General features: G+C 38.4%; 1 protein-coding gene across 1 annotated transcript; it reads right to left on the bottom strand.

Moving 5' to 3' along the window:
• Positions 1–271: 271 nt before the first annotated feature.
• Positions 272–11,048, bottom strand: mogat2 (monoacylglycerol O-acyltransferase 2). The gene is made up of 6 exons (XM_061740197.1): positions 10,727–11,048; positions 8,950–9,128; positions 1,859–2,063; positions 1,565–1,739; positions 1,070–1,269; positions 272–719 (listed from the first exon to the last, which is right to left on the bottom strand). The coding sequence occupies exons 1-6, from the start codon at positions 10,827–10,829 to the stop codon at positions 565–567; spliced, it is 1,017 nt and encodes a 338-aa protein (XP_061596181.1). The 5' UTR covers positions 10,830–11,048; the 3' UTR covers positions 272–564.
• Between the last annotated feature and the right edge of the window lie 928 nt (positions 11,049–11,976).

Here is an 11,976-nt window from a genome sequence, read left to right as displayed (position 1 = left end):
CAAAGTGATGCTGACTGCTGCCAATTAATACTGATTCTTAAAATAGACTAAATGAAATAAACAAACATAACAAACAAACTTTATTCATTAGGAAACTAACGTTTAAGTTCAAAAGATATTCATTCATGAAATCATTGAAGTCAATTTAACAAGGCAGGTATTTACATAACAGTACATTTCAGTTTAGATTCAAAAGATCCATTTGTTCAAAATGAGTGAAAGAATACATTTAAAATGTAGCGAAACAAACAAACAAAAAAACAGGGTGATCTCTCATCGCTCAATGAACATTCAGATTTTTTTATTTAAGCCAACGATTTGAGGCAGACAAGCAGACACACTTGAAATAAGTCATTAAAACTAGAATATAATTGAATCCTACATAAACAAGCACGCTGAAAATATTAAACTGGTGTTTAAGCAATCACTTCATCAGGTGTGACTGGCTCATTAAGAGCAAATTCAGATTTACAAAGGACTTCAGATGTAGACTCATCAAAACCTGCAGGAGCAGAGCTTCACGTATACATTATCATTTCAATTCCTCTTCTTTCCAAGTCGACCTTACACAAAGTTCAAGTGTGTGTCCTTGTCCACTCCGTAGTTGGCTTTGTGCTCCTCAAACAAATCGCTAAGTTTGTCCATGTATAGCTGGTGGAGAGTATCAAGTTCCTCGGGTGTTGGCCTCTCGTTCTTCTCCACCCTAATTGGCCGGCCAACTGCAGAAAGGTGACAAAGGGCAGCCAACACTTTATCTACTGTGCTGTTTGCAGTATTGCATGATGCTCTCAAAGGTCTGTCTATCTGAAGCACGTTGTCATGCATCAGGCTGCGTGTCATGCAGCCTTTCAGAGGGCTGGAGTGTGTCTGTGATTGATTGCGACTGCACTGAAACAAGCTCTTGAATTACATAAAATGTCAATGCACACACAGGCAGTAATTTTTTTTTTTTTCCACTAAAGCAAAACATTGTGTCACTTTCTGCAACAGACAGGACTCCACTAAATCCAGTAAGGAGGTCTTCAGACCTGCTGCATGAAGTGACGAATGAGCAAAAGGTCTTACTTACCCACTGTGTTGATGGGCCGTCTGTAGGGTATGAGCCCAAACGAGTACTGGAAAATCCCACGCGCATGGAACAGAGGCAGAGAAATGCCCATGACCCTTTGCAGGCGCTCCTGTATCCATCGCAGCCAGGTTCCTCTTGTGTTTTCTACTTGATCGTACACTTCATTCTCTCCAAAGGAGAAGATTGGCACCAGGTGGGCACTAAAATAATGTTTGATATGAAAATTGGCTTGGGCGATTCTGTAATATTATACAGTTGCTTAATGTTGTTGTGCTTCACATCATTTTGACATTTTCGATTGATTTTAAAGCATATCGTGTGCTTTCCCGAGAAGTTCCATGCAAGTGACTTGAATGAACTTCTTTTTTAAGAGGCTCAAGTTTCAAGGAACTTATAACTGATCAAATCAAACAATCCCTTCAGTAAACAGTGAAACTTCAGATAATTAGTCACAGCAGAGCATATTTCTATCACCATAAGGCTATCCCCACTTACCCCTGCTCCATAGCCATTTTTATGAAGCCTTTTTTGTTGGCCAAAAGTACATTGAAGGAGCCAGGGTGGGCATCAAGGGCCTCTGGGGCCCCACCAACAGCTATCACGACAGCATGGCCACCACGCCTTTGGAGGAGCGGATATTGAGCACACTGTTTGTTTGAAGGAATCAGACCTGCAAAGTTAAAAAGGAAAATGAGTCAAACATCACCTTAAAGCTCATACTGTATGATACAATATATTTATGGTTTGATAATTAGGTATGATCTGGAATGGGCTGTTTCTGGTCCACACCTGCACACAAGATGAGGTCTCTGAAGAATGGAGATCTGAACCACAGAGGCAGCATGAGCAGGTAGCTGGTGAGACCTGGAAACAGCTGCCGGAAGCCTGTGGAGTAGGTGCAGAAGTTGGTGAAAGCTCCTGCCACCAGCACCCCATGGGGATGGAAGCCCATCACATAGTTGTGCTTGGGGTCCAAATCAGCTGTCTTCACCAACTGGAGGAAAAAAAGACAACAGCATAAAATGTAATGCTCTAAAACATTGCATTCTTACTCTATGCATACTGAAGTATATGCTCAAACATAGTCCAAGCTACAGGCACCACTGAAAATTATATTCTATTACTGATGATCCATTTGGTTCCTTGTGAGCTCAAATTGCTGAATTTCTGTGGCCTGTATGGCTGCAGTCCAAACATGTGCTTAATATCCCAGTTTCAACACTGCCTTTGACCCTCTGAACCCTCTCTGAGCACTGTCCAAATGCATGTAGAACTAGCCTTACAGTAGCATGCCCTCCGCTCATACACGTGCAACACCTGCATGGTTCAGGCCCAACTGGGCACAAATAACTCACTTCTGCAATTTTGCACACATTTTTGTGCTTCTTTCAGAGGGGGAAAACAAGTAGATGTTACTTCACAGATACATTTTTCAAAAAGTGAGCACAAGTCTGTCTTCAAAACTTGGTCAAAAAATGCAAAGTTTATTTGAAATAATGTGTAAAGTATGAATAGTTTAAGAGTATAAACATAGATTGTTTTTTTTTTATTTGTTTTGAATTGTTCAGGTTTGCAGTGTGCTGTCATGTCACAGCCTCTTATAAGAGTGGTTCAACAAAGGGGAATTTGAGCTTCAACAAAGATGATTTTGAATACTCTTGGCAGATTTTCTAGTGCAGTATGTATTTATTCCCTCTGCAGGATACAGCTAACACAGCATTTCCCCTCATTACACCCCTGACCCACATGTTTTTCAATTGTTTATAAGAGGTATCTATCTGATGTATAAGCACATTATAGCTTCATTCAGGCAAGGTCTGAAGAATTACAGCAGGTGTGATAAAAAAAACGTGTATTTCAAACACCCGCTTCTCCCTCTGATATTAGAACTGCTTCATCAAACAATGAATCAATAAGGTTTGGTCCCTGCACCACTGAGGCACACAGATGCCAATAAAACTTCCTGTATGCAGAGTTAGTGTCTCTGTCAACCTTTGACCTGTCGGGGCCGTTCTGTTGCGCCTGTGCCATGTTTCTGCATGTTCAAGGGGGGTTGTCTGAACCGGTTTCACACAGTTTTCACACAGACTCAGCATGATATGGCTCTACTTTAAAAAGCTACTGTTGCCCAAAAGGTAAACACACTCAAGTCAGACTTTGAGTGAGTTTTGAAATGTATTTGCTCTCAGCAGATGAGAGCAAACACCTTTTTAGTGTTAAGTGAGGGTTAAACATCCTGTAGAAAAAGCTTTAACAAAAACGGGGAGGAGGGGGGGGGGGGGGGGGGGGCAACTGCTGACGGGACTTATATGTTTCAAATAGGTGTTTAAAATGCTCTATACGTTGATTTCATGGCAGATAACATGTTTATCCGTTACGGAATAATCAAACAGTTTAGACGCAGTTTTTCTTCAGTCCGTCCAACTATCAATATTTACTCTGGTACAACTCTGGCCAAACACAACAATTTGAGAAAACGCTTTAAAAGAGCTCTAGAGAGCTGATATTTTAGATGTATGTGTGACACAGATGATTCCCATAGAACATGAAAAGTTGGAGGGCATGTCTGAGTCTGACAACGTTGGACGGAACTGGATCAGAAGTGTGTTTGTTTCTGCATCACATAGCCTGATCAAGATGGAGATGGTGAAACCTGCTGGTGTTGCCTGCCTAACACCCGCAATGCTTTCATTTGCACTGTTTGTTTCTGACTCTGCAGGAGGTCAAAAGAAAGTCTGTTATTTCCTCATCAAAAACAGTGTTTGGTACTGTAGGTCAAGGGTTCATTAGACTCTGTGTTTAATAATACTTTTAGTTCATTGGTCATCAGTGGTTGGAGGAGACAGCACACCTGCACATCACCTCTGTTTGTCTGCCTTCACCAGCTCAGACAGGGTCAGAGAGAGGACCGCCGAGCTGCTAAAGGTCAAGAGTAATGATTCGCTGGTCATGTCTTGTAGCTTATTTGCTTCGTAGCGGTCTTGTCAGGTGTTATCTTTCACTGCGTGTCTTTGTGTGAGATAATGTTCAAGGTTACACACCTTGAAAGGCAATATTAATGCATACTATCAGACAATAGCGTCTCAGGCTCAAGTCGGCTGTTTGGTTTAGAGGGTACATTTCTGGTGTCTGATTTTATAGTATTTTTGTTTTTTTGTTTTGTTTGCATGTGTAGTGGTTGTGTTTCCTCCAGAGCGGTTGGAGACCTATCTTTCCAGACTTCAAGTGACGAGACTGAGATCAAAACAGCGGTCTCAGTAGATTTGGGTGTGAAAGCCATTAACAGTGTGGTTTTATTTGCTTCATCTGATTGGTTAAATGACGTTGATAGACTGATATTCATAACCTACTTTCATTGTTACATCGGATTTCTCATGCTCTCATGCTTATTTGGTTTCTTACGTTTGAGGGTCTACTGTCATCTTCTGGGTAACACTGGGTTAAAATCCTGACTCTAAAAAAGTCTTTTTAGCACATTTACAGATAAAAAACATTTTTTTTAGCAACTGATAACAAAATGGATTATATAATATATATATATATATATATATATATATATATATATATATATATATATATATATATATATATATATATATATATATATATATATATATATATATATATATATATATATATTATATAATATATATATATATATATATATTATATATTATATAAATATATATTATATTATTATATAAATATGAATATAGATAGATATTTATTTATTTTTTATTTATTTATTTATTTATTTATATTTATTTATTTATTTTTTTAATGATATATATGAAAAAAATTAAGGCTGGTTGCTCCTCTGTTCTTCATTTTATCAATCTGTTCCTGGTGCTGTCACACCAAAGCGTAATGCTTCAATGTGGATGTTTTAGCAAACATCACTTCAGATTTTAATCTGCTGTCTCCTGGACATACTTTTATTCATATCTATGCAATAATTAGCACGGTTTACCATCGGGCTACCAAGATAAGTGTGACTGTTTCAGTATTAGATGTGAACTATGATCACCATCCCTACGTGCGGTCCTGACCAACAGTGATGCCAGAAAACCCCTTAAGATGTTGAAAAAGGCCACAGTAAGTTTCAAGTCTTAGCAAACTTTCCTCCCAGCATCACATATCCTCAACACACATCTTCTTGCATCCGTTTCAGTGAGGCAACTCCAGTTAAAAGATAATACTTCTTACAATGTTCTTTAATACTCCCGGAAAGTAACATCAGGTCTTCAAGCAACATGGTTTTTAAAATGCAGAATACAATATGAGCTCTGGTTGCGTTTAATGTTGAATGAATTTGTGCATGCTCTTGTCTGAATGCATATTGTCCATGTTGGTGACCTTGCACCATTCCGGGAGCTTTCTCAGCAAATCCAGTGATGGCGGCATTAGAAACGGTGGGAAAAGATGCACCAATGAAACTAATGAAGCCCACTGACTCTCGTTCCTCATGCATTGACTCTTTGTTAAAGGTTTAATGTGGCGTACAGTCAGATGACGAAGGACATGATTCACTTTGAACAGGGTCGATTAAAAAAAACTGAGAATTTTAGATTTCTTCCTCTGAAATGTCTTCATGTTCAAACTTCTGAAGAGCATTCACATGAGACGTTGAAAGAGAGATTAGAAAAGGAAACGCTTGACAAGCTAAATGTTTGCAGTGCATTGTTTTCTGTGTGAGGATGCTGTGCTGCTTTTTGTTGATTTTCCAGGTTTTGTGGCTGTAAAGTCTTTTTGGCATATTATTAAAGAATAAAAGAAATTAGTAGTTTAAGGAAAAGGCCAGCAGAACAGCAATATGTGACTGACTATTTTTCACCAAAGAGTAGAAAGTTAATTATGGCCAGGAGATTTGCGGTTGTGGAAAAATGAAAAATGCTTTCTTAAGTTGCAGCGACACCATTATTATCATTTTTATTAGACTTTTATTGACTTTCTCTTGGTATTATTGCTTTTGTGCCAGTCGTCGCCTGTCTTTTACAGGTACAACAGACATTTTTATCGTTATCATTATTACACCTTGATGGTTTTATTACTCACACATCTGCACTCTTGTTCTATTGACTCTACAGATGTTGTAACTGTAAAGTAAACAAAGTAATATACTAGTAACCAGGAACCATACACCTCCTAATAACTTTTTTTGGAAATTATTTTTACTCTTTTTGTGTTGAATACATGAAACGGGTATTTCAAAGGGCTTCAGGTGATTCGGTGCATTTTGTTGTTGTTGTAAAATGATACCGCAACATAAATCTGAATAGTTCAGGTAGTTTTGCTAAACCAGTCAATGTGGATCAATGTGTTATCAGCGTCACGTGTGAAGACTAAACAGTGTAAAGACATGAGCCGTTTACATGGTAACGAGGCTCCCACGCCTGACAAGGGTTCAGGGCTGTGGCTTCTATTTCTTATTGGAAGGTTATTATGACTTTTATTTAAAGGAATTACAATTCTGTAATGCTTTCTGAATTATGAGGGGGAAAAAGCAGCTCTGGTATTTCTTTGTTAATAATTATGTAAAATTGTTCTAATAAAAACAACACGTGCTTTTGGGACAGATCCTGAGCATCGCTTGTTCAAGAGTTCCTCTTGTTATTCTGTTGAACTGGTGTTTTTGTTGTTCTGTCTGTCTTATCAGTACAGTCCAAAGTCTTGTTGAGGGACAGGAACAACGTATATCTCCATGTAACGGGGACGGTGTTGTCAACAGGGGCTGTGTTTACTGAGAATTCCCAGATGACGTACATTCATTTGATTTAAAAAGAAAAAATGCTGCCAACATTAGGAGCATAAAAGGATTTTTCTTTCAAAAATCCTTTTTCTTTCTTTCTTTCTTTCTTTCTTTCTTTCTTTCTTTCTTTCTTTCTTTCTTTCTTTCTTTCTTTCTTTCTTTCTTTCTTTCTTTCTCTCTTTCCTTCTTTCCTTCTTTCGTCATGAAGTCACACTACTCTCGAATGACCAGGAGAGGGACACAGCGGACTATAAAAGGCCAGCTTGGACTCTACCCCCGGTCTGTCCCTCGTCTTAACACTGGCTGTTTTTAAAGTTTCTTTTAAAGAGATGTGAGATCACAGATCCCACTTCAGTCCCCAAAGACTAATTTCTGTATTTCTGAAACCTAAGATTATCCTGGTTGGCTGAAACAGCTGATGTGCGGAGTAGAGGAAATGTAAAGAAGGAAAGAAATCACATTTCAGTGAAGTTTTAGAGTTAGCTTTAGAGCTTATTCCCTTCTGGAAGTGAAAACATGTAACATGTAACTTAACATGTAACTGCCACACAGTTTGGGTTTTTCTTTTTTTTTTTTTGTGCGGGTGACATCCTGGGATCTTCTCGTGACGCTGATGTTGCCAAGCAACCATTGGATACTGCACATATCCCCCAGCGAAGCAACACAGTCATAATCAAAACAACACAGCTCACCGTTGTCTGTTTTCTGCCTCATGATGTCTGACAGTAACAAACTCCTGGCTGCAATATATCTATGGGAGAGAAGTTTCCCTTCATTCCAGCTCATTACATTAGTAAGGGAGGTGTAAATCAACAGTTTGGTGTCTGTCTCAGAGATCATGATGAGGACGTACAGAAACTAGTGTTGATAGGAAGGTTGGTCCACAAGGATGAACAGATAGGTGTCGTGGAGGTAAAGTCCTGCACTAGGACCACAGGGACATATTGTGTCAAATAAACGGAAAGTTGACCTTCCTGAAAAAGGTCAGGATGTTTCCCTCCAGGAAAATTAAAGATTTAATTGTGTCTTGCACAGATTGAAGGTCACCCATAATAAATGTAGCAAAGCAGCCCTAAAACAGACGCCTGTCCAAGTACCACAGGTAGAATAGCACTCTTGTTTGTTTGTTTCTGAACAGCAAATCCAAAAGCTAAGCAGATTTGAATTTTTTTTTTGAAGTTTTGTTTATTTTAAATGTTTTTAGCATTTTACTTGTAAAATTATTCAAAGTACTTCAGCTTGAATGTCTCTGCATCTTTTTTTGTCTAACATCGGCACTATCAGCCTGAGTCTTCATAACTTCTTGCAAACATGACCTGGGTGGTTGGCCACAGTCCATACTCCTGGGACTTTTAACTGGTATTTACGCCTGTTGCCATAGGAACATTCAGCTGCTTGGAGATGTCCTTTACCCCTTAAATGGGCTTATAAATTATTGTATTTATGAACTTTTTAGCAGTACTGACAATGATACATTTTTTACCCTTTACCCTTTGGGCTGAATAGCCGTTAAAACACTGGAGATATGTGTTGCAGAGATGAAGATTGTTCAATTACCGGTAGTTTTAAACGCGACCTTAATTACCCACAGATTTGTCTAATTTGTATTAAAATGTCCACGTAAAAGGATTTCATTCTTTTCATAACTTCATTGGTTTACTCTGTTGCACACTGAAAGAATACAATTATAGATGAAACAAATTATTTTAGAAGGAATGAACCATTTTGTCAATGAGCTTTAAGGGTGCAAACAAATTTGTCAGTGTCTATAAATCTGCATAATCACTATCTAAGTTTATTTCCCCATGGTATCCTCACATGTCTTTGTAAATGATGCAGCCCTTTGAAGAAATCCATCATACATATCTGGAGAGGGTTTAGTGAGATTTGGAGGATGTGAACATGCAGAGCTCATTATCAAAGAAATGGAGTTGACTCATTGATCAGCAGTCCACTTGCTATATAAACAGAGATAAGGGCTAGCTCTCCTTGCAGGCCGGAGATCAAAGATTAGATTAAATTAACTAGCAGTGTGAGACGTTCTGATGATCTGTTCTCTGACCCGTAAACCCACTCCCAGAGAGGCTTCTGGCCTGTTGATAGAAGTGATCTGCACAGTCAGTACAAATACCTTGATGGGAAAGTAATCCCGCAAATAGTCCCAAATTTTGAGACCACATAGGAACGGCACCCTGTTGCCTCCTCGTGCAGGCGTGTCATAGTCAATGACCCACCAGGCGGCGTACAGAACACAGACCAGCCAGTAGCGAGTGAAGAGCAGGTATATGAAGACCACAATGCAGATGGGTGCTGAGGAGGGAGAGACGAAACAACACCGTAAACAAGTTACATAACCATCCAGGCTACTCTGGCAGAACAAATACACCAGGCATCTTGTATATTGCAGAATAAGTAAAGTTAGGAGTCTCTGCACAAATGGCATTTTTTTCCAGTTGAGATTGTGTGCAAGTAATGTACAGTTTCATAATTCACTATTATATATCCTACTCTGTTTGCACTTTGAAATTTTGCATACAAAATTAAGAATATATTCAGAAATACCTTTGGAAGACTTGGCTATATCAGAATATTTTAATTAAATTAACAAAGTTACTGAACACCTACAACAAATATGCTCCAATATGGTAAAAGGTTTTACTATATGGCTCTAAAGGGGAATCCAGAGATGATCAGTGGCCAATTACTGTAGTTCACCTTTGCTTCATTTCTTGTGTGCTAGCATGACCCAAAATGAAGGAATAAATGATTGACTTACTGCATGAATACAGGCAGTTGTTTCAAATATGTTTTTCACAATCACAGATACTTATAGCATTTGAAATGTCATTATTATCCAAAAACTAACCACTCCAAAAGAATGGGAAACCGTTTTTGTTTCAGCTGTTTTCAAGGTCTGATTGATATAAAACTGAAGGTTCCAGGATGTGGTATTATGAAGGAACTTGATGAGAAGAAGTTGAAGTTGGTAATGAAAAAGGTACAAGAACGAGTCCACCGCACCACAATAAATTGTGAAACGTGTTATTGTTGCCAACATTCCACAACTTGTTTTCAGTAACCTTTGACATGTTTTACAACCTTCATTATGCAAAGCCCTCATGAAGCACAACTGGTGGATAAGCAATTATCTCTGAAAATATGCTAAGGCTGATAATTCTTATGAGGATTGCAGCTGTTTTCATGGCCTGCTGGTCAGTTTCCACATGTTTTTTCAAAAATAATATTGTATTTTAAATTATTCTGAGAGTGATACACAGACTGAAAACATGAAAGTAGCTCTGCCTAAGGATGGATACAGAATTAAACTAAGTAAAGCATTGCAATTACATCATTTTTGCTTATTTGAAAATATAAGAGCCTTAACAAGCAACTTAAAGGTAAAAAGAAATGCTATGAAAATTAAAAGGTATGTAAATCTTTAGGCTCTTTTTTTTTAACCACCATGGCAGCTAAGAAATGTCAACTGAACGGGACACACCTCCCATTTTTATGGTTTAGTTGCAAAACCGGATGTAACAGAGTTTCGAGTTGATAGCAAAAATTACAAATTATTTATGGTAGTAGTGCAAATGCAACTTTTATCCCAAAAAATAAACTGATTCATTTGGACATTTACCTCCCATTTGATACAATGTATTAACTATTATAGAACTGATTGTCTGTTCGTCTGTTCATTTGAAGTCGTTATTGGCGTCCCCTTGTGGTCATTCACGATTTCAAGTCACTGACAGCTTTATACTCTCTTAACTGTTACTTGAATAATATTCAGCTAATCAGACAAGTATCAACACTTGCCCCGAACAAATTCGCACAAACGTGTGCTACATTTGCTTCAAGTAATCCTCCACGTGTTTCCATTTGACTCGTAGATAAACACTGACACTCACCTAGGGCAACGAAGGAGAAGACCCACTGTGCCACTGAAGCAGTCTGCAGCCTCCTGTGGAGGGGCACGGCCAAAGGTGCAAAATCAAGCTTCATATTCTCCATTAGAGAAGAGACAAAAACCGAAGCGCTGACAAAGAAGCTGAGAAGAAAGCTAAGGAAGAGGGTCCAAAGTCCACCATTTTCACCTCCCCACCATCACCTCTTGCTGACAGGCTTATCAATACACAGTTATTTCTCTTTCTATAGCTGCCGAATCAGACTTTTGCCCCTCCAAGGAAGCAGCTGCTTAAACAAAATACTTTAAATGAAGAATACTTAACCATAATGCATTGGGTTTGAGTTTTTAAAAGGTCTTTTCATTCTGCTTTTAATGTGCAGAACTCCCTGCTTATATATTAAAGGCGGTCAGTGTTTAGCATGATTATGCAATGTGATGGTGTAAATGCAGCCATATCTGGTCGTAACTGCGATACAGAGAGAGATAAAGGGCCTTCAGAGAGCTCCAACACATTTCTTATCACATTTCAGCTCTGTCGGTGTTGCACAAAATACTTTTAAATTATATCTGATGTAAAAAAAAAAAATGTGTACACATAACCCACAGAAAGGGTTTTCAAAATATTGATAAAGGGAAAAATACATAAAATGCCTAAATCACATGTCAACATAAAGACATTACCATTGAGAATATTGCAATCCATGCATATTATCTTTTACCTTTGTGCCATCTGCACATTAGACTGACATTTGCCTGGCTCACTGACTTCCCTTTGATCGCTTCTTCATAAATTATTGATTCATTCAGTAACTACAGTAATTACCTCATTATCATAGATTCTCAATCAGTCAAATAATGCATTGCAACCACAGAAAAACAAGATTTACAGTGACATGACAAACAAATGTAATGTTTTACGGCTTAAATGCCAACTAATTTCCTTAAAATAAACGAGTGAGAAAGTATAAGAAGAACCCCTCTGTTCAGACTAGCTCTCGCCTGCCTTAGAAAATGCAACCCGACGTGAAACAGGCCCTCGGGGAGTGCAATGAGTTGGCATTATTCATGTATTCTACCTTTTGATGACAGTCTGCCAGTATGAAATAGTCTTTGTTAGGCATGAAATTCTGTATGAAGCAGAAACCCAGTTCACAACACAGGCTGTATAAAGCATAAGCTAAGCCATAAAGCTACTATACCAGGAATCCAGTCCACATGTGAAAGACAGCATTAAGATGGTCAGAAATGCAG

This window comes from Cololabis saira, chromosome 14 (assembly GCF_033807715.1).
Source record: "Cololabis saira isolate AMF1-May2022 chromosome 14, fColSai1.1, whole genome shotgun sequence".
NCBI lineage: Eukaryota > Metazoa > Chordata > Actinopteri > Beloniformes > Belonidae > Cololabis > Cololabis saira.
The sequence above is the reverse complement of the archived record's forward strand: the minus strand, read 5'-3'. Positions and strand labels throughout refer to the sequence as shown.

What these genes read in the sequence shown, in the direction of transcription:
- mogat2 (XM_061740197.1), bottom strand. Translation starts at nt 10,829, where the DNA reads ATGGAGAATATGAAGCTTGATTTTGCACCTTTGGCCGTGCCCCTCCAC. An exon ending in GGGATTACTTTCCCATCAAG is followed by an intron (nt 2,064 to 8,949) that starts GTATTTGTACTG and finishes TTTTTCCTCCAG; the next exon opens with TTGGTGAAGACAGCTGATTT. An exon ending in AAAATGGCTATGGAGCAGGG is followed by an intron (nt 1,270 to 1,564) that starts GTAAGTGGGGAT and finishes ACATTATTTTAG; the next exon opens with TGCCCACCTGGTGCCAATCT.